The sequence below is a fragment of the Entelurus aequoreus genome, linkage group LG14 (assembly GCF_033978785.1).
Source record: "Entelurus aequoreus isolate RoL-2023_Sb linkage group LG14, RoL_Eaeq_v1.1, whole genome shotgun sequence".
NCBI lineage: Eukaryota > Metazoa > Chordata > Actinopteri > Syngnathiformes > Syngnathidae > Entelurus > Entelurus aequoreus.
Genome location: NC_084744.1, coordinates 44215468 through 44239244, shown reverse-complemented (window position 1 = coordinate 44239244; position 23777 = coordinate 44215468). Strand labels below are relative to the sequence as shown.

At 40.7% G+C, this 23777-nt stretch overlaps 1 protein-coding gene and 1 pseudogene across 2 annotated transcripts in view; one reads left to right on the top strand and one right to left on the bottom strand.

Moving 5' to 3' along the window:
• Positions 1-23777, top strand: part of tanc1b (tetratricopeptide repeat, ankyrin repeat and coiled-coil containing 1b) — a 211132-nt gene that overhangs the window by 25130 nt on the left and 162225 nt on the right. For both annotated transcript variants that reach the window (XM_062069966.1, XM_062069967.1), the window contains exon 2: positions 6410-6502. In XM_062069966.1, coding sequence (XP_061925950.1) covers positions 6442-6502 — 61 coding nt within the window. In that variant the 5' untranslated portion in view covers positions 6410-6441. The remainder of the gene's footprint in view (positions 1-6409; positions 6503-23777) is intronic.
• LOC133665235 (uncharacterized) lies at positions 8904-22620 on the bottom strand (annotated as a pseudogene).

Here is a 23777-nt window from a genome sequence, read left to right as displayed (position 1 = left end):
TCATATTTAGTGTTGATTGTGGAGTCTTTCTTGTGGTCAGGTGTAGCAGTTCTGTCATTCATTTACTCAGCTAACCTGTTGTCAGTTACCATGGAAAGTAACCCATAGCAACGGTTTCACCAACACAAAACATGCACTGGTCTGTCTCTTTTTTATACATTTAGCTAAGGTAAACACATTAAATTGTCATATTTCTCACAAAAATTTTGTAGCAGAAAACATATCGGCACACAAAAATGGCAGACGTTTGCTGGCAGATCTTTGCAACAACATTGCAGGATAAAACATGTAAAGTTAGAGAACATTTCAGCTTAATCTTGTTAAAGACAAGAATACCTACACTAGGTGTGGTGAAATTTGTCCTCTGCATTTGACCCATCCCCTTGGGGGGTGAAGGGAGCAGTGAGCAGCAGCGGTGCCGCGCCCGGGAATCATTTTTGGTGATTTAATCCCCAATTCCAACCCTTGATGCTGAGTGCCAAGCAGGGAGGTAATGGGTCCCATTTTTATAGTCTTTGGTATGACTCGGCCGGGGTTTGAACTCACAACCGGACACTCTAACCACTAGGCCACTGAGTAGGTGAGTAGTACCTTGCCAGCTCGCTAATTGTGGGACAAAGTTGTGTGAAAACTAGATTTACTATCATTTTAGCCAAAGTCCGCTAACTAAACTTTTTCTATATCAATTGAAATATTTTTTTAGGAACCTTAGGTGTGAAGCATGTCAATTTGCAGTTTAAAGAAGAATGGCACAATAACAAACATCAACCACCTGACACACATACACACAAAAACATTACGGAATATGTTAGATAGCTAAAATGTTCAGAATCAATCAAATCTATTTGATTGCTATAAATGCCAGGAGTTAATCAGTAATCAATAACATACGTGTGTGCAGCTTTTTCAAGACATTATCACAAAATGCTTTTAAGTTAGACCGCTTTGGTGTTTGTTTGTTTTTGTTGCTGCTATTTTTGCTGTCCTTTGTTTTCATACTTAGACTTAGACAACCTTTAATGATCCACAAGGGAAATTGTTCCACACAGTAGCTCAGTTACTAAGGATGGAAAGGATAATGCACACAAGGGCACAAAAACTCGGCATCAAGGGTTGGAATTGGGGGTTAAATCACCAAAAATGATTCCCGGGCGCGGCCACGGCTGCTGCCCACTGCTCCCCACTGCTCCCCTCCCCTCCCAGAGGGTGATCAAGGGTGATGGGTCAAATGCAGAGAATAATTTTGCCACACCTAGTGTGTGTGTGACAATCATGGGTACTTTAACTTAAACTTTACTATATGTATAATTTTGACCCAGCAGATTTGGTCACATTTTCAGTGGACCCATAATAAATTCATAAAAGAACCAAACTTCATGAATGTTTTTTGTGACCAACAAGTTTGTGCTCCAATCACTCTATCACAAAAAAATAAGAGTTGTAGAAATTATTGGAAACTCAAGACAGCCATGACATTAGGTTCTTTACAAGTGTATGTAAACTTTTGACCACGACTGTAAGTGTCAAAAAGACAGCCAAAAGAGGATGGTGAATGAAAATAAATCTAAAAATAAAATGTAATGTAGAAATGTGCTTAATTGTAAGAAATGTAGTCTTGATCCTAAAATTTTTATTTTCGGGGTTTACGTGGCAGCACTTTGTGTTTCTGTTTGATAGAAATGTTGTTGTTTTTCCTCATTGATCTTTTTTTCTCAAAGGGTGCTCACATCCCTGGAACTTCAGCTCAACTTAGCCAGTTTGACCAGACAATCCAGAGCTTTAATACACCTCCACTTCCCAAAATACCAGTCAGGGAAGTGTTTCAGTTGACATCATCAAGGGTAGAAGGAAATGGACTGAGAGGCTCTCTCACAGCAACCGTAAACCTGGCTTCTGTGGTTGAGAATGCGTGGACTTCTGTGTTTTGTTTGTAAAAAAAAAAGCAAGGCCTTATTTGGGTGGAGCTGTTCTTTTCTCTTCACTGGAATGGCTCTTCAGCTTCTATTAATAAGTCTGGGCCAGCCTAGGTTGGTAGCTTTTCAGGGTCAAGAACCCGAATGCCACACTGCACTACTGTTCAGGCTGCTGTTTACTTAACTATGTGTTTACAGTTATCCAATTTCATGAGACTATTACTCGCTTAGGTAAACAAGCACATCTAAGACAGACCTTGAGTTCATATTATGTCGCTCGCTTGAACAGCCAAGGAACGCGATCACAACACAGCCAAGTTCAATCACATATACTCAATTACTTGTGGAATTCATGGCATTTGGCTGTTTTACTCCTCAGCAAGATAATGGAACGTGCTCTTTTTTTTTGTATACGTGTTGGAGCATTCTTTCCATCTACTCTTGCACTGGTGACCTGCAGAATTAGGAATGCTGTGGGAAAACTACCAGGCCAGTGCCAGCTAAACAGTATCAACTGCCACTACCACGCACTGTTTTTAGTGTTACAATGTTCGGAGCAAAATGTAAACATGTTGGTTTTTGAATAAAATATCCCGTGCACAAATACAGAGGAAGCGGTTTGTTCTGAAATACAGGTGTACCGTGGACCTCCACTTTAGTCAAAATTTGAATAATTTCAGAGAAAATAATAGCAGTAGAAATTATTAGTTCCAGGGTCAGACTATCACTATTATAAAACAGTGGTTTAGTAACATTTTAACAGTTTAAATGTCATGGTTAGAGTGTCCGCCCTGAGATTGGTAGGTCGTGAGTTCAAACCCCGGCCGAGTCATACCAAAGACTATAAAAATGGGACCCATTACCTCCCTGCTTGGCACTCGCATCAAGGGTTGGAATTCGGGGGTAAATCACCAAAATGCTGCTCACTGCTCCCCTTGCCTCCCAGGGGGTGAGGGTGATGGGTCAAATGCAGAGGATAATCTCACCACACCTAGTTTGTGTGTGACAATCATTGGTACTTTAACTTCAACTTTTAAGTAGAGTACCGTATTTTCCGTACTATAAGGCGCACCTAAAAACCTCCAATTTTTTCAAAAGCTGACAGTGCGCCTTATAATCCGGTGCGCCTTATATATGGACCAATATTGAGCCACAACAAACCTAAACTTCATTTTCATAAAGTTTAGGTCTCGCAACTACGGTAAGCAGCCGGCAACTTCTTTTTCCCCCGTAGAAGAAGTTCTTCTTCTATGTTAAGCAGCCGCCGAGTTCATTTTCCCCCGTAGAAGAAGAAGCGCTTCTAACCCAAAAATGGCTCCTATTAAGAGACACGCTAACGACGCAGAGTTTAAACTTAAGACGATCAGTCACGCAGTAGAACACGGGAATAGAGCAGCAGCGAGAGAATTTAACATTAACAAATCAATGGTGTTTAATTCGGACACTGAAGAAGAAGAATTTGAGGGATTCGTGGATGAGGAATAACTTAAAGTGAGCTTTACATGTTTATTTTGTGTGTTGTGTTGTGTGACATTAACGTTTGAGCAACGTTGAGTTATTGATATATTGTTATTGCTCTGCACTATTTCGAGTGTTACTATATTGTGATTGCACTAACGTTTGATTTACCGTAACTATATCAGACTGTTTTTTATGTGTTTATTGAATCAGGGCAAAGTTCCCCTCCACTATGTGATATAAATGTTGCACTACATGTTATACCTTGCTGTTGTTAAAAGATAAACAAAACACCACATCACTGACTTTACCTCGGGGAAAATATTCAAACAGCTGTTTATTCATTTTGGGAGTGAACAGAGTTGTCAGAAGGCTGGTTTGTAATCTATTAATAAAGTTTGACTGACCTATCTGACTGTTTTGTTGACATTCCCTTTAGTGCAGCTCCATCTAATGGATGCATAGGTGCGCCTTATAATCCGGTGCACCTTATACATGAACAAAGTTTTGAAATATGCCATTCATTGAAGGTGCGCCTTATAATCCGGTGCGCCTTATAGTGTGGAAAATACGGTAACCGCTGTACAATGCCACTACTCATCCTTTAATGGACGGTATAGCTCGGTTGGTAGAGCGGCCGTGCCAGCAACTTGAGGGTTGCAGGTTCAATCCCCGCTTCCGCCATCCTAGTCACTGCCGTTGTGTCCTTGGGCAAGACACTTTACCCACCTGCTCCCAGTGCCACCCACACTGGTTTAAATGTAACTTAGATATTGGGTTTCACAATGTAAAGCGCTTTGAGTCACTTGAGAAAAAGCGCTATATAAATGTAATTCACTTCACTTCACTTCACTAAGGATGCAGTATGGAAGCATAGTATTTAGGGTAGTGGAGGAAGGTGAGTCATGTTCACCCTTTTACCTGTAATGCAAATAAGTTAATTGCTGTGTGATTTTAGAAAACTCCCAGATGTTTGCATCTGGGAGTTGAGTTTCTTCACATTAAGACCAAACAGCAAAATTTTTGGGCTTAAGTCCGTTGCTATGGATGTTGGTGTATTGTCTCCTAAGCCCTATTATACTTAGGCAACCAGGACAGAGTACCACTTTCGTTGCTACACTAATGGTAAATGGGTTATACTTGTATAGCGCTTTTCTACCTTCAAGGTACTCAAAGCGCCTTGACACTATTTCACACATTCGTCCATTCACACACACATTCACACTGCCATGCAAGGCCCTAACCACGACCCATCAGGAGCAAGGGTGAAGTGTCTTGCTCAAGGACACAACGGACGTCACTAGGATGGCGGAAGCCGGGGATCGAGCCAGGAACCCTCAGGTCCCTATTGTGTATTGTAGCTCTGCGCAATAAATCATCCTTAATCAATTTGGCCTACCATAAAGATTTAAATTCTATTGCCTTAGGGTAATAATGTATGTTGATGACATACTCTACCTGTGTCCCGCAAAATTGAGAGTGACAGGCTGCAACAAACACGTCGTCAATGCAATTTAGCGTCCTCCTGAGTGAGGGCTGGTGAGTGGGGCTAAAGTCTGTCCATCCACAGTGCGAAGTTACGTCTAAATTACTATTCCTCGCCTACATGGATGAAAATAAACTACATTTATTTCAAGTATTATCACTGCAGGTAGTAGATAGTAGATAGCTAAACATGTGACTCACCAAGCATGAGTGGTAGGTATGTAGGTATTTATTGATTTACTGTCATTGCACAAGTACAACAAAACATTGTTTTCAGCAAAAAAAACGTTCAAGATTAGACAAACAAACAGTGTACAGGGTTACAGAACAGGAACGCTGACCGTAGAAGATGGGAAAAAGGTAAACCTTGGGGGAGGATGAGTAAAAAAATACAATCTAGACTGGGCTCCTAAGTGGGCCCAGTCTGGAGTAGGAAAAAACCTCCATAGCAAAGCACATATACATATTACAACATCCATCTCGAGACTTGCCAACAGAGGGGAGGGAGTGGGGGCTACGGTGGCAGGCTGCAGCTCTTCAGATGCTGCCCATCCGTCCATCACCCCCTAAGAGATTTGCGTCAAGGGCGTTGGATGGGGGTTGGGGTATGTGTATGTGGCGTATATTTTTGTGGATGCATGTGTGTGTGTAAGCCTGCCGCGTGTCACTGTTCAGCGGCCTTGGTGTCGTGCAGTCGCTAGTCCAAAATCAACAACAACAGGTGTGTGTCCATGAGAGACAAGAAGGTAGTTTGTTGTGTCTTCGCCGCACTGTCCTTCGGAAGAGTCTCGAAGCCAGGGAAACAATCCAAGTTAGAATGTTTTGTATGCGAGTGAAAAGAAAATTAGCTTTTCACTCTAAATTGTCTATGACTGGTTCTCAAAATTCATCCTGCGGGGCAGACAATCCGATGAGTGCAGTAGGAGACAGCCATGCTAACTGCTGAGCTAGCTTGAATCTAAGTGAAATAACGAAACAACAGAGTTAAGTGCGTAGTACACTTAAACAGAAGTGTAGCTGAAGAAGTGACAAGCTATGAACAGTAACAATAGAGAATCGATTATTAACTGTCCAGACCTAAGAGAGAGAATACTACAACTACACTGAGAAGGGTTGCTAGATAAAAACTTACAAATTATGGTACCAGAAGTTTAAAATTATAGTATTTTGAGCAAAATGGTCAAACATACCCTCATGACTATCTGCTACAGTGAAACATTTTATACAGACTGTGTATATAATAGTATAGTTTATAATGCAGCATAACTTTTAAATAAACTGGAAGCGCTGTTTAAAAAAAGATGCCATTGCCGCATGAGTACCGAATATATATCGCGATATGGATTTTAATCCTACTGTGTTGCAAGAAGTTCCATTTCCAGTAGTGTGGTTGTCCTCACATTTTCTTATTTATCATCACTGTTCACCGTGGAATCACAAAATACCCCAAAAAAGCCACAGAAAAAGCAATGTCACACACATGTTACAGAATTTACAGAATTTGATGACTTAATAAGTGACTTTTCTTTTTTATTCTTTTATATCTTCCATAGGTGCCTGCAGTGAGGATTCCAGGAAATTTGCCATGTTTAAGGCAGTGCTGAAAAAGAACAGAGATGGAGGCAAGGCAAGCAAGAAGGATTCAGGTAGGGGAAAAAAAGAAGGCCAAGATTCAAGGAAGCTTGGTCATTAGCCTAATCACTTTAAATCAGGGGTGTCCAAACTTTTTCCACCAAGGGCCAAATTCTGAAATGTCAAAGCATGCAGGGCCTATTTTGATATTGTGATTTTTTTATATTTATAATGGAAAAATAGACATTCATCCATCCATTTTCTACCGCTTGTCCCTTTTGGGGTTGCGGGGGGTGCTGGAGCCTATCTCAGCTGCATTCGGGCGGAAGGCGGGGTACACCCAGGACAAGCCGCCACCTCATCGCAGGGCCAACACAGATAGACAGACAACATTCACACTCACATTCACACACTAGGGCCAATTTAGTGTTGCCAATCAACCTATCCCCAGGTGCATGTCTTTGGAGGTGGGAGGAAGCCGGAGTACCCGTAGGCAATCCACACAGTCATGTGTGTGTACAGATGTTACCAGTATAATTTTGCCTCAATTTTCACTTAAAGCGAGAGTGAAGAATGCGTAAAGAATACACTACGGACCTGATAAGTCCTAACGAGAAAGAGATGATACAGTGTTATTTGCTCACAGATGCTACCTGGTGGTTGTTTGAACACACTGCAGCTAGTCCTGGGTAGTCCCACTTCTTAGTGCCTCAGTCACAAGCTAAAATCTCACAGGAATTAGGCAAAATTACAGTGGTACCAACTGTGTATACACGTTAGGTCTGTGGCTGTATGTAACAGCCACAGACACTTCAATAAAAGGGAAACCTGCGAAACAGGCTTGTAGGGATGATATAGCCTCTTGTGTTTTTTCCTGACCTAACATATATTCTGCTCTACCCCGGTATTGAGCACTGTATAACGGATAAGCCACAGAAACCTCGACTATATATATATATATATATATATATATATATATGTGTATATATATATATATGTGTATATGTGTATACATACATATATATATATATATATATATATATATATATGTGTGTATGTGTATGTGTATACATATATATATGTGTGTACATATATATATATGTGTATACATATATATGCAGTATATATGTATACATATATATGCAGTATATATGTATACATATATATGCAGTATATATGTATACATATATATGCAGTGTATATGTATACATATATATGCAGTATATATGTATACATATGTGTGTGTATATATATATATATATAGTCGAGGTTTCTGTGGTTTATCCTGCGAAACAGGCTTGTAGGGATGATATAGCCTCTGTGTTTTTTCCTGACCTAACGTATATATATGTATGTATATATAGTTATAGAATTAAAGACAAACTTTTTGTCAGATTTGTGTTATGGGTGACAGAGCATACAACTATCAAACATTTCAGCTTTTTCTCATAAAATCATTTATTTATACATACATACACACATATATATATATATATATATATATATATATATATATATATATATATATATATATATATATATATATATATATATATATATATATTTTTTTTATATATATATATATATATATATATATATATATATATATATATATATATATATATATATATATATATATATATATATATATACACACATTTTTTGCTCTTTTGTGCTTACGTTTTTACCTTTGCTTTTTTTTGTTCGTTTTTATCTCGACAATATGCTGGCCCACAGCCACACTTTGGACAACCCTGCATTAGATCATCTGTACTGTCTGTGAAGGCTATTACTTTTATAGCTGCTCTTCCGGGTGAATAATCTCAATGAGACTTTACGATGCACCTGGTGAACCAAGAATCGTCCAGAAGATCTTAAAAAAAGTAGTTTTTTTGCTTATCAGCTTCTCTTAAAAGTATAATGAATTTGAGTTGATCATCATCAGTTCAGTGTGGTTTATATTGGACTTCTTATTTTTAATTTGTGACTATTCTTCTGTCAGATGTCCAACATTTATCATTAGTTCAAAGCAGAACATTATTATTGCCTTTGTTAATGATAAACAACCTTACTTTTGTGTCATGGACTTAGACTTAGACAAACTTTATTGATCTACAAGGGAAATTGTTCCACACTGTAGCTCAGCTAAAAGGGATGGAAAGTGTAAGGATGGAAAAGATAATGCAGGTATAAAATACACAAAAAATGTACCATAGTAGCAATATAAAATATAACATATATTTAATATTTACATATTATATATACAGCATATAATATATACTGATATATTATATTATTATATTATATTATATTAATATATCATAGTGAAAGTTTTTACGCTTGCAAAACATGCCAGAGTGACTAAAAATGAGTCACTGAGCAAACCATTGTTGATTCTACCTTTTCTTGAACCGTACAGTGCTCAATTGTGACTATTTCTGCTTTAAATGCATCTGCATGCATCGGCTTGCATCATCAACCAAGGACAGGTTTTACCGTCTGGTTCATGTTGCTGTGCAGATATTCAGTATAGCTGGTCTTGCAGTTGCTCTGTCCCAGTGCTGCAGTGAGTTGTATTACTCAATAACAGTCAAGACAAGGCTTGCTTTAGCATTACATGTTGTGTCTAATTGTTACATGCGGCTACCGCCTCCTAAATGCTTTTGTGTGTAATGAGGACCAAGACCATTTTTTACGTTTTACGGTTCCTTTATCCAGTTGGACACTATCCGTCATGCCCTGTCGACCCCGTCTCCCTTTCTCATGCTGAGACAATAAAACTCCTCTTTGTTGTTTAAGGCTCTCAAGACAGATGAGAGGTCACCATAGAGACACTTTGCCTCTCTGGTGGCCCCGTATGAGGGCAACAATCACTACTGCTGCTATTCTTAGTCCTAGGGCGTTCTTTTTCTAATAATTCACATGTCACTTCCTGTAAAACTACGAGTTAACTATGCAGTAATAAAGTGCAGCAGCAGTGAGTTATCTCAGGGCATCTTTGGATTATGCCATTAAAAAATTTTTAAATGATAAATGGGTTATACTTGTATAGCGCTTTTCTACCTTCAAGGTACTCAAAGCGCTTTGACAGTATTTCCACATTCACACACACATTCACACACTGATGGCGGGAGCTGCCATGCAAGGCGCTAACCAGCAGCCATCAGAGGCAAAGGGTGAAGTGTCTTGCCCAAGGACACAACGGACGTGACTAGGAAGGTAGAAGGTGGGAATTGAACCCCAGTAACCAGCAACACTCCGATTGCTGGCACAGCCACTCTACCAACTTCGCCACGCCGAAGTATTTGTATGACTTTGATGGAATACAATTAATCTCTACACTAGGTCAGATGTGTCAGATGATTGTTCTTGAAAAGAAGAAAAAGGCTGCGTTGACACTCGTAACCTGGTACAATGGTTTTGGCCAAAGAAAACCTACTCACAAAATAATCATGGTGGCTGTGGACTGGAGGCAACTTAAAAGCATTCAAGGAAACTTGGTTCCCATGCCAGTTACCACTGTAGTCATTAGCTTTCTTTTTGGATCTCCACATTGCCAATACCACAAAAACACAGCTAGCTAATTTGGTCCCTGCATCTTGCACTCCTTCTACACTATCCCTCTCCTCCCTGTCCTTTCTCTTGGATCGGCCTTTATATTTCCTTCAAAGTACCTTTTTTATGGTGTGCCATGGCCAAAGTGGGACATTATTGCTTTGGACTGTTGACTTTGGTGGTAATATTTCCTGAGAGAGGTTTTGCTTAGAGAATAGTGAGCTTAGAAATTGGTGTACTTTTTTTATTTTTCTCTCCAAAATGGCAATTGCGATTCGATTTGCGATTTTTATATGTTGCACATATAAAGGCATAAAACCTGGAAAACAACTAGCGAAGGAAGACATATTACTTTTAGACTGCTAATCAATATATTATTGTCTCAAGGTGCCACAAATTATATCAATATGCAATCATTTACTTTTTTTTGGCTTTATGCAGACAGACTCAGAGCTTTTGTCTGCATCATGCTCTTCAACTGAAGAAATAAATTATAAAAAACGATGCAGTTTTTATAATGTTTTGTTATCATATTATGTAATAATAACGCAAGTAACCATTCAAAAGGATATACACTTTTATTTCTCATTACTGTAGAAATATTTACCATTGTACTGTAATCGGAAAGTAAATAACTTTGTTATCCTAAATAAAAAATATAAAACAGACTCATTTCTGTAAGCAAACACTTAACCTAAATTGATATTAAACAACATAAAAGTGTTTTTTTCCCGAGTTGGAAAAATTAGGACGGACGTTGTCTTTTTGTTTATTGCCATTTGATCATGGCATTTTCGCTCTTCGTTTGTCCGTGTTGATGGGCTCATATTGCCCATACGATTTTAAGATGAAATATTCCCACAGCGGGACATTTGGCTTTGGAATCATATTTTTCCCCCCCTAATTTGTGTTAGTTTGCGGTCAAGGCTCAATGTACCGTGAGAGTGTATTATATTTAGAATTTGCTGGTACTGTTGTAAATCAGATGCTGCATTAAATTTGTGGTATTGAATGCTTTGTCCAATTTTCAAAATTGTTTTGGAAATAAAGGGGCAAAACCAAACGACCAAAAAAAATATTTTATAATAATGAAGACAAGAAAAATAAATATATTGATCTAATAATTTTAGTATTGTTTATACTGTACACTGATACCAGGGATGAAACCATAAACGGTATTAAAGATAAACACTGCAAAACTCCAGACGGTTACTGTCACTGTTAAAATAATCCAAAATCCGTGATTGATAACTACACTCACGGACTGACTGGTGCCAGCTCACTATCTTAAATAATAATATGAAAACAAGAGACATTAACATATTTCTCAATTAAGAAACAACATAGAAACACATTGCTGTCTTAGCAACTAAGCTGTGAACTTAAAAGCTGTGCTCTTTTAGGACATAATGATCGTTCTATACTCAGTGGAATAAGAGGCCGAGGTGTTTTTACGGTGCGTTCAAGGACCGCTGAACAGAGTAGGATGCCACAACGCCCGCCAGAAATGATAAATGATAGTAATACATTTTTTTTGTTACACACGTTTTGTTTAAACAAATCGTAACTTGCAAAAGTACAACAATACTAAGCGTAAGAAAACACAAAGCATACATAACAGTGGGTTTTCTAAGAGTCTTACAGTATCGTCGGCATTGTGGATAAACGGTGCGTTCGAGCAGGTGTTCCTGCAAGACATGCACTCTCCTGGAATTCACGCCCGTACCTCCTGCATGTGTGTAACAAGGAATTTTGAAATGTATTGTGTCCCCCCGAGCATGCATCCTTTTTGAAGGAATCTCCCACGTGAGTAAAATCTTTATTCATGTAAACACTGGGACACAGCTGCGGTAAAGATCAGCTGGGCTCGGCAGCTCATCAGTTGATTGCCAATTAGGTAAAAAAGGCAAATATCCAATCCTGTGATCGGGTTTGGGACATCTCTATGTAGAACCAAAGAAAGTAGCTTCCTAGAGTCCTTTTTTTCCAAAATAGACTTGAACAGATGCATTCTGTTTCTTGTACTAAAATAAAACATACGGTCTTTATAAAGTGCTGAAGTTATTAGATCAAAAACAGTAAGATCAGTTTTATGACAAATAAATATTGAATGTTGAACTTGTTTTTATTCTGATTCAGATAATATAAAATAGATTTTAAAAATGTATGCATCACTGTCCTAGCATATGTTACCAATAGTGGTTTAAGAAAGCAGATATAAAATAAATGTCTATTTTTGTCACATTATCCCATGTTTTAAACCTTATTTAACAACAGAACATTATATAATTTCCTTTTATGTATTTCATTTTGTCCAGTGGCAGACAGGCGAGTGTGCACTTTATGACTCAACTGCTCTGATTTTAAATATGTTATACACATTATTGTATGTGTAATATATGTCTATAGTTATGTACACATGTGTTTTAATAGTATAAAGTCACCTTAATGTGGGAACAAAACACATACTAATTACACCATTTCTCCATAGCTCATGAAATAGATAATAATAATGGATTAGATTTATATAGCGCTTTTCTAGACACTCAAAGCGCTTCATTCATTCACACCTGGTAGTGGTAAATCCCCACCTTCTACCAACCTCATCACGTCTATTGTGTCCTTGAGCAAGACACTTCACCCTTGCTCCTGATGGGTCGTGGTTATGAATGGGTGAATGTGAAAATAGTGTCAAAGCGCTCTGAGTACCTTGAAGGTAGAAAAGCGCTATACAAGTATAACCCATTTATTTATTAATTTATTTAGTAGCCCATTGAGTGTTGAGAGGGAGAGGGAATGGTATATATAAAGATATTCTCTTAATTCATATCTTGTTTAAAAATATATTGATATATCTTACAAACTCGGCACATCGCCCAACCTTAGCAACAACAACGACAACAACAACAAACATGGCGGTACATGCGATGTTGAATCATGAAATGCAACCTTACCCGAGCAAAAACGATGCATGGTTTATCCAGGAGAGTTTCGATACCAATTTCCTTGACCCAGCCTCACGCAAATAAGTTGTAGACCTCCATGTTTTTTACAAGTTTCCATCTGTTTTGTCGTTTCGAAATGACGTCCGGGGCACAAGAGAATAAGCAAAGTACCGTATTTTTCGGATTAAAAATCGCATTTTTTTTCATAGTTTGGCCGGGGGTGCGACATAAACTCCGGGGCGATTTATGTGTGAAATTATTAATACATTATCGTAAAATATCAAATAATATTATTTATGTCATTCGCGTAAGAGACGAAGCAAATGTCAGCAATTGTCACATACGTCAACCAATAAGAATTCGGCGGGGGCGGGTCATGGCAGAAGTGCATTGTGCGTCATGGCAGAAGAGCATTGTGGGTCATGGGATGCTAAATGCTACTATGTCCGTAGCTATTAAAATGGATCATTTCTACATTGGCGGTAACTTATAAAAACTGAGAAGGGCTGAACAAAAATGGCACCGAAAAGGAAATCATATACTGCAGATTACAAGCTGGACGTAGTGAAATATGCAGCAGAAAATGGCGATCGAGCAGCAGAAAGAAAGGGAGCGGCGCATACCAGGAGCGACAACGAGGAAGAAGATTTCATCGGATTTAGCGATCAGGAGTGACAGATTGTTTGGTAAACGTGTAGCATGTTCTATATGTTATAGTTATTTGAATGACTCTTACCATAATATGTTACGTTAACATACCAGGCACGTTCTCAGTTGGTTATTTATGCGCCATATAACGTACACTTATTCAGCCTGTTGTTCACTATTCTTTATTTACCGTATTTTACGCACTATAAGGCGCACCTAAAAACCTCCAATTTTCTCAAAAGCTGACAGTGCGCCTTATAATCCGGTGCGACTTATATATGGACCAATATTGAGACACAGCAGGTCTCGCAACTAGGGGATGCATAACGTAACCCCAGCCTCTACTGTAGCGTCTATTTGATGCGCCTTATAATGCGATGTGCCTTATAATGCGGTGCGCCTTATAATGCGGTGCGCCTTATATATGAACAAAGTTTTAAAATAGGCCATTCATTGAAGGTGCGCCTTATAGTGCGGAAAATACGGTATTTTAAATTGCCTTTCAAATGTCTATTCTTGGTGTTGGATTTTATCAAATACATTTCCCCCAAAAATGCGACTTATACTCGAGTGCGACGTATATATGTTTTTTTCCTTCTTTATTATGCATTTTCGGCTGGTGCGACGTATACTCCGGAGCGATTTATAATCCGAAAAATACGGTAAATGAATTAGCAAACAGGCGTTTACAGTTTATTTTTAACTTCATTGAGACATTGACAAAGTGGCCACTGGAAAATCATGTGATTCAGGTTTTGGTTGTTTCTTGAACTAACTTTGAACTTTCATGAACTTTCCTTTTATAATGAACCGTCTTAAGAACTTTGTAGGAACTTTTTCCAAAAGCCCCATTTGGAACCATTTCCACGAGTAAGAACAGCTCATGTATGCATGGTTTTTGCTCTGCCTTCACTTTACTTCATCACTACGACTTGCCTCACAAGTGGTTGAGACTGAGATGACAGCAAACGGATTTGACGCCACGTGCAACCCAGCAATGTGTTCAATGTTGCGATTTGTGGTCGTTTTTTAAAGATGCTTTTTTTAAGTGCAAAACCGACAGAGGCAGGTAGAGTTATGTAGAGTGAAGCAGATTCTGCACATGTGGAGGAGTGTGGCTTGAGCCATGGAAAACCCCATAAAATGTTGGTGTGGATACGGGAATGTTTTTATTTAGCCTTCATATTGCATGGGAAACTTTAGAGTTGTCTCCTTCATTTTAATTGCCGTTGTTGTTAAGCCTAGAACACTGTTGGCCACAATGTATGATTGTCTTCCATGCTGTATTAAACTAGACATGAATCCAGAGCTGAAGCATTATTGTTCGCCCTTGTCAGGTGTCTTTGTGCGATTGAGTGCATAATTGTATAAGACTCTCCTGCTACAGTATGCTGTTGAGTTTTGGTTTGTGGTGATTTTCAGTTTAGTATTGTATTGTATTTTTGATTATTGCAGGTAATAGTTTGAAAAAACATGGTGGACCAAGAAATATCTACTTTTAACCCATTTATATTAGTCGTTGCAGTGGTTTTTGTTTACTGACTAGTGTGGTAATGTATTGTAATCAATTATTTAAGTGTTTAAGACTTTGTCTACACTAAGCCGGATAACCCCATAAACAAATAATTATTTAGCCTAAGCCCCGTTTCAGCCACACTAAACCATCGTTTAAGGTTCCCCTCCTCGGACAAATTTTTTACACGGGTAAGTGCGCCATGTATTTCTTGAATATCCGGCTCTTAGCTTTGTATGGACTCATTGATCGTTTACAAACTCAGTTCGGAGAGGAAGTGAGGCCAGAAAGGCCGCGCCCCACACAGGAAGTGACGTCAGAAAGAACGCTCCACAGCCAGCTTCATATTAAAGCGGTTTCGTAACTCGGAGTTAACCACTGGAAATATGAAGGCGAGTCATCCAGACATGTCGTGTTTCTCCTTCTTCTACATGTTCAGACACTCATGGAAATCACACATGAATACCTTAAGAGAAGGCGATTGCAGCCATTTGGGATACAACACTTCTCAGACGGCAAGAGAACTTTCCAATGTCCAGGTCAGCTGTGATTCTACTTACCGAAAAACTTTGTCCATTCGTCGAAGGAGAGTCAACGAGAATGCGGGCTCCCGTGAATGTGATAAAAAAGGTAGCGTGTGCTTTGTATTACCTGGCCGTCGAGGGAAGACTACGGAAAACATTGAATGCATTTGGACTGGCAAAGCAGACTGTATCAGTTAATGTCTGCCACGTATGTCGCGGACTCAACGTCTAGGTCCAGAGTATATAAAGTCACCAAAAAGGAATGGACAATGAAGGTGAAGGCAAAAGAGTGAGGAGTGTCCTGACCAGATATCTAGATCCCTAGATTGATTGTTGTCAAATGTTATTTGTCACATTGTGTACTTTCGTGTCCAATAAAGATTTGATTAATTTATGATGGCTCAAGGTGTGATTCACGACAATAGGGCCCCACAGCACACTGGATTCCAGTTAATTGAAATACCACAACACTGGATATTGTTCAGACAAGTCAAATTTAAAAACTTGCACACAAAGCAACACTGGAGGTGACTATGACGTGCGCATTTTCCACGCATGCTTATTTGGTTGCGTTGCGCCGGCTGACGGACGTGGGCGAGGCGGTCTTAATCGACCATTGTGTGTGTGTGGACAAGGATAAGGTTAGGTGGGATTTACCCTGGATAACCTTATCCGGCTTAGTGCAAACGGGGCCTAAGGCAGCTGCTATACGGTTGCCTCTGTTCTGTAGACAACACAGTGTTAATCCACAGAACGCGCATTGCCATGCACTCTTGAGGGGCCGTTGAGTTTCAGCTGTTTGACACGCACACACACACACACACACACACACACACACACACACACACACACACACACACACACACACACACACACACACACACACACACACACACACACACACACAGTTGTCGTAACTCCTCTCAGTTTGTTTGGCCGACAGAAGCTACAAATGCACCTGACTTGTGAGAGGCAGCAGCACTTAAAAACGGGGTGAGGTTCCAACCTATGCTTCCTTGCTATAGTTTCAGATTTATTTTGCACTTTTACGATGACAAAATCATATTAGTCAACAACCCTAATATTAGGCAGTTAAAGTGTCCATTTTAATGACATTTGTTTTCGGCAACATAAATGTCTCTTCTAGGGTGGCTTCCCGCTATTCTCAAATGCAGCGCAAATTGCAGCCGGGTCCATGTTGCTTTCATCATCCACCAGGTCCTCAACAGCAGGGTTTTTTTTTTTTTCCGGCCCCCAAAAAAAAATAACGAGGGCCAACTGAGGATAAGCAGACCGAGACAAGAATGTGAAATTAGCTCACTGCTTTAACATACTTTTTATGTCTCATTATGTCATTTTTAATGGGACAAGGGCTGATTTGGAACAACCTCATCTAGATTTCCAAAAGAAGGTGAAAGATGAAGGGAATATTTAGAACGTGGATAAGCTGAGGCACAAACCCCCTTGAGTTTGTCTATGAGAGAAAATGCGGGGCCCCATTAAACACAGCGAAGTGTTGCCTCAGCTGTGGCTGTGATTGGTACTTGTGCTGTCTCAACAGTGCTGGGAGTTTCTCAGGGTGTTTTGACATGAAACAGTGACTTGTTGCAAAGGGTCCGACTTAACTAATGTGGTTACAAAGCATAAACCTCGTTTGGTGAGGGTTTTGTTTTGAAGGCATTTGCACAGTTCTGAATGCATTAGAAGTACTGCAATGTCCTGCAGTTAAGTCATGTGAACGTGATTGGCTCTTGAGCGTTACAATAAAACCTTTTTTTTACACCATGTTTGAAATTTGTGAACTGTTTGAGATCAGAATTGTCATTATGTGGACTTGATTGTTGATGAAGGGACAAGCGGTAGAACGTGGATGGATGGAATCATGTCTAAAAGCAATTTATTTAAAACAGAGTGCACTACTTGGGTGCAACCAACAGAGGCAATGTTTATGAAGAAGTATCAATCAATCAATCAATGTTTATTTATATAGCCCTAAATCACAAGTGTCTCAAAGGGCTGTACAAGCCACAACGACATCCTCGGTACAGAGCCCACATACGGGCAAGGAAAACTCACCCCAGTGGGACGTCAATGTGAATGACTATGAGAAACCTTGGAGAGAACCGCATATGTGGGTAACCCCCCCCCCTCTAGGGGAGACCGAAAGCAATGGATGTCGAGTGGGTCTGACATAATATTGTGAAAGTCCAACACATCAGCGAGAGTCCAGTCCATAGTGGGGCCAGCAGGAACCATCCCGAGTGGAGACGAGTCAGCAGCGTAGAGATGTCCCCATCTGATGAACAGGCTAGCGGTCCACCCCGGGTTTGGAGCAGAGTAGAAAAGAAAAGAAACGGCAGATCAACTGGTCTAAAAAGGGAGTCTATTTAAAGGCTAGAGTATACAAATGAGTTTTAAGATGAGACTTAAATGCTTCTACTGAGGTAGCATCTCTAACTTTTACCGGGAGGGCATTCCATAGTATTGGAGCCCGAATAGAAAACGCTCTATAGCCCGCAGACTTTTTTTGGGCTCTGGGAATCACTAATAAGCCGGAGTTCTTTGAACGCAGATTTCTTGCCGGGACATATGGTACAATACAATCGGCAAGATAGGCAGGAGCTTGACCGTGTAGTATTTTATACGTAAGTAGTAAAACCTTAAAGTCGCATCTTAGGTGCACAGGAAGCCAGTGCAAGTGAGCCAGTATAGGTGTAATATGATCAAACTTTCTTGTTTTTGTCAAAAGTCTAGCAGCCGCATTTTGTACCATCTGTAATCTTTTAATGCTAGACATAGGGAGGCCCGAAAATAAAACGTTACAGTAATCGAGACGAGATGTAACGAACGCATGGATGATGATCTCGGCATCGCTTGTGGACAAAATGGGACGAATTTTAGCGATATTACGGAGATGAAAGAAGGCCGTTTTAGTAACACTCTTAATGTGCGAATCAAACGAGAGAGTTGGGTCGAAGATAATACCCAGATTCTTTACAGAGTCACCTTGTTTAATTGTTTGGTTGTCAAATGTTAAGGTGGTATTTTTAAATAGACGTCGGTGTTGAGCAGGACCGATAATCAGCATTTCCGTTTTCTTAGCGTTGAGTTGCAAAAAGTTAGCGGACATCCATTGTTTAATTTCATTAAGACACGCCTCCAGCTGACTACAATCCGGCGTGTTGGTCAGCTTTAGGGGCATGTAGAGTTGGGTGTCATCAGCATAACAGTGAAAGCTAACACCGTATTTGCGTATAATGTCACCTAGCGGCAGCATGTAAATACTAAAGAGTGCAGGGCCAAGAACCGAACCCTGGGGAACTCCGCACGTTACCTTAACATAGTCCGAGGTCACATTGTTATGGGAGACACACTGCATCCTGTCAGTAAGATAAGAGTTAAACCAAGACAAGGCTAAGTCTGTCATCCCAATACGCGTTTTGATACGCTCTAATAAAATATTATGATCAACAGTATCGAAAGCGGCGCTAAGATCAAGAAGCAGCAACATAGATGAAGCATCAGAATCCATCGTTAGCAATAGATCATTAGTCATTTTTGCGAGGGCTGTCTCCGTAGAGTGATTTGCCCTGAAACCAGATTGAAAAGGTTCACAGAGATTGTTAGACGCTAAGTGTTCATTTAGCTGCTGTGCTACAATTTTTTCGAGGATTTTCGAGATAAACGGAAGGTGGGACACCGGCCGGTAGTTTACCAGGAGATCAGGATCGAGGTTAGGTCTTTTGAGTAGAGGATGAATAACCGCTTTTTTGAATGCTAGGGGAACAGTGCCAGAGGAAAGTGATACGTTTATAATATTTAACACTGATGGACCTAGTAATACAAAAAGCTCCTTGATAAGTTTCCCAGGAATTGGGTCAAGTAAACATGTTGTTTGTTTTGTCCCATTTACACATTTTGACAATTCCTCCAATGTTATTTCATCAAAGAGAGAGAAACTATTTTGGAGGGCGGTATCCGTCGTATATACAGTCGTATCTGTGTTAATAGAACCCAGTTGTAGCTGAGATGCATTTTCTTTAATCTCTTTTCTAATGACTTAAATTTTCTTATTAAAGAAATTCATAAAGTCATCTGCTGAGTGGGTGGAGCTACTGGGAGGAGTCCCTTGTTGGGTTAGCGATGCTACTGTACTAAACAGAAATTTAGGATCATTTTTGTTGAGGTGGATGAGATTTGAGTAATATTTAGCTTTAGCTGAGGTAAGCATGCGTTTATACTTTCTGTCTTGCGTCTGGTGAGGGCGGTCGCATTTTTCTCCGCTCCCTCCTTCCCTGCTTGCTCTCTTTGTTTTTGTCTTGTCTGAACTATTTTGAAGCCTCTTTTCTTGAGCTGTCCTCAAATCTAAACATCAAAATGAATTTGATCAACTGGACTCTCGACGCAATTGACACAGTCTTTTCGACAAGGAAAAGAGGCTCGGGGGAGCCTGGCTGCCCTGATGGAACCATTGCTGCGGGGTACGTGAGAGATTCCTGGAATACTTGGAGAATCATGTGCCTCTCAGTCCTTTCCATCGAGGACGTGGAAGACATCTACCTATTTGGAGCTGTGATCGCAGGGCATTTGCTGATTGGGCTGGTCATTGCTCTGGTGTATCGTCAAATTCGGAAGACGATGGCAGCCACTCAAGGGGCCAACAGGCTGTTCAACGCAATGGAAGGATTGGGTCGTGCTGTGGGATCACAGACTGGAGCGATTGCTGATTTGAATCGCAAGGTAGATTCCATCTTGATGATGTTACAGAAAGAATAAATTGGAATTGTCAGAGCCAGCATACAGAGCAGGAATGTCATTGTTTTGACTGCTCGAAGAAAAAACAACATCTTAATCTACGATTTGACTCCCTCGAATGGCCTTGAGGAACAGGCTGTTTGAAAACACTCCCCTGAGGACTCCTCAAAGATGGACGCTTTTGACCTTTCCCTTTTTTTCAAAAGCACCTGGGTCGGACTCTTGAACTCTTGAACTCTTGGGGCCGGCCTCGGCCCATAAAGACAATCCAACATCTCACCCAAGTTAATTGGGCATACATGCACGCACACACCCCTCCCCAAATCAACGCCTTTACCACTGCTTAATTCCTCCGGGGTTGTGGGGGCTGAGCAGCGCTCAACAGCAGCTGCCGGCCTCCAAAGTCCTGTTGGATGACTCTGTTGCGAGTTGTTGTGATTAAATGTACCATGTTTATGTGTGCCATGCTATGTGAGGTTTTTTTCCTCGGACTCAGTCTGGACCATTCCTGAGGGTCCAGCCTCAGACTGATATTTTTTTTTACTTCCCCCCTTCCCCAATGTCACCTTTTTCCCACCTTTTTAAGGAGCGCCTAAGTGAGGCTGATCCGTTGGCGGTCCCGTCTTGTCTCCCTGTAACGTATGTCTGCTCTTAGCGGGATTGTGCCGAAAATGTAATTTCAGTTCTTATGTGTCTTGTACATGTAAGAATGGACAATAAAGCTGATTGATTGATATAAGTTATTAAACTATCACACCATGCTTGATGGAAAACCTCAAGTTTAGTCGCACGCCATTTGCGTTCCAGCTTTCTACATGATAATTTCTGGGCTTTAGTTTCTTCTGTAAACCATGGGGTACGCCTTTTAGGGGCCCTTTTTAGCTTTAGCGGTGCTACAATATCAATGGTGTCGCGCAGGGCGTCATTAAAGTTGTTAGTGAGGTTATCAATAGAGCCCACATAATTTGGGAATGGTGCCATTACCGAAGGCAGTAGGTCAGTAAGAGTCGTCGTTGTGGCAGCATTAATGTTGCGGCTGCTATAGTAGTTATTATTATTATTATTAGTTTGTTGACAATGAGTCAGAACTTCGAATTTTATAAGGTAATGATCGGACATTACTTTAGTGTATGGGAGTATCGTAACTTTAGAGGTGGTGACACCCCTGACAAGCACTAGATCTATCGTATTACTGTTGCGATGCGTGGGTTCATTTATTATTTGTGTAAGACCACAGCTATCAATTATAGTCTGGAGCGCCACGCATGGAGGGTCCGATGGGGTATTCATATGGATATTAAAGTCCCCCATTAAGATTATGTTGTCGGCGTGCGTCACTAGATCAGCAACAAACTCTGAGAATTCACTGATGAAGTCCGAATAGGGCCCAGGGGGGCGGTAGATAACAGCCAGGTGGAGAGGCAGCGGTGTGACAAACCTCAAAGTGAGCACCTCAAACGAGTTATATTTATTTTTTAGGTTAGGTGTAAGATTATAGTTTTCATTGTATATTAGTGCGACACCCCCTCCCCTTTTAAGAGGTCGGGCAACATGTGTATTGGTATAGCCAGGAGGAGATGCTTCATTTAGCGCAAAAAAATCGTCTGGTTTGAGCCAGGTCTCGGCGAGACCAACGACGTCAAGTTTGTTGTCTCTAATGACTTCATTAACTAATAGCGTTTTGGAAGATAATGATCTTATGTTTAAAAAGCCCATATTATAGGTAGTGGGCTGTTTTGAGGATTGTTTGTTGAAATTATCCGAAGTAGCAATATTAATAATGTTGCGTTTATTATGCGTATTGCACTTTAAATAGTTTCGACCATATCTAGGAATTGATACGACGGGGATATTCAGATTGTTTGCTTGATGTTGCGATAAACTGAACGCATCATAGTTAGCTACCTCAGTACAATGTATGTCTGCCTCTGACATGGTCACAAAAGAAAAAACATTATGTGAGTTGTGTTTTATTCTAAGAGAATTGCTATGTGTGCAGGGATTATCCAGCCTGACGCCGGCTAGTTCTAGTTTAAATGGCTTCTTACCCGGAGACTCCACGCTTCTTTGGTTAGCTTTTCTCTTTGTTGTTAGCCCAGCTCGGCATCCCCGCTTCTGCTTCCGCTCGCACCGCCTATGTCGTCTCCATTGGCGGTCACCGCTAGCACTTGACTCCGCTGCTACAAAGGCCGCTCGATGTAGCCCACGAAGTATTCCCATGCTAGCGAGGAGGTCCACCGTACATGCATCTTTCAGTCTATAACGACCCGAACCATCCACATCCAGAATTGTCTGTCAGTCATATGTGATCACAGAGTGTTCACGCTTTGAGCCAGCCATGAAATTGACAGAAATGACGGGTGTTTTTTGCCAAATCGCTCTACACTCCCAAGAGCGTTAGCAGAGCCGCTGCATTCCCATGCGCCGCCATTTTGTCAAAAAAAGTACAACATGATGTCAGCGAACGCGTGGCGCGATTGGGAGAGTGACCGTGCCAGCAACCTGAGGGTTCCTGGTTCGTATCCCCGGCTTCTACCACCCTAGTCACGTTCGTTGTGTCCTTGAGCAAGACACTTCATGTTACGTGTACAGGGGAAGAAGACTGCACAGACAGCGGGGACGTCGTTTAGCTCTAGGTTTATTTATATATATATGCACAATATATATAAATAAGACATTGAGTGTGAGAACTAATCCAAAATGTGTGTGGTGTGTGACTATGTGTAGCTATTAGCTGTAGTGTGTTACCGGTAGCGTTGAGCGAGGTGCGGAAGTCCAAGAGGGGCAAGGCAAGCTCGAATGTCCAGAGAACAGGCAGGAAGTTCGGGGCAATAGCGAGGCGTCAAAAATCCGTGTCCAGTCGAGATTCAAGAGGGGCAGCCAGAGAACCAGAGGGGAACACGGGGAGACGAGACACACAGCTCGTAGCCAGGGGACGGGGGAATGCTGCTGGAAGACACGACCCAGGACAACGCACAATGAACACGGAGGAGGAGAAAACACAGGGAGAGAGAGCATAGAGCTAGATACGAGTCACTTACGGTACGGGAACAGGTTGTTACGTTCTGGCCCGGAACGCAGGTTTGAACTGGCTTAAGTAGGTGAGGAAGCTCATCAGCGACAAGTGTGTAGAGTGCTGATTGAACCGATTGAATGCAGCCGCCTGCTGCAGCGCAGCGCACAGATGAATGTGCACTGAGGTGCGCCTGGGGCCGTGACACTTCAACCTTGCTCCTGATGGGTCGTGGTTGGCACCTTGCATAGTAGCTCCCACCATCAGTGTGTGAATGTGGAAATAAGTGTTAAAGTGCTTTGAGTGCCTTGAAGGTAGAAAAGCGCTATACAAGTATAACCCATTTACCATTTATTGGCTATAAGTTTAAACAACAGCTCAAATATTATAAAAAAC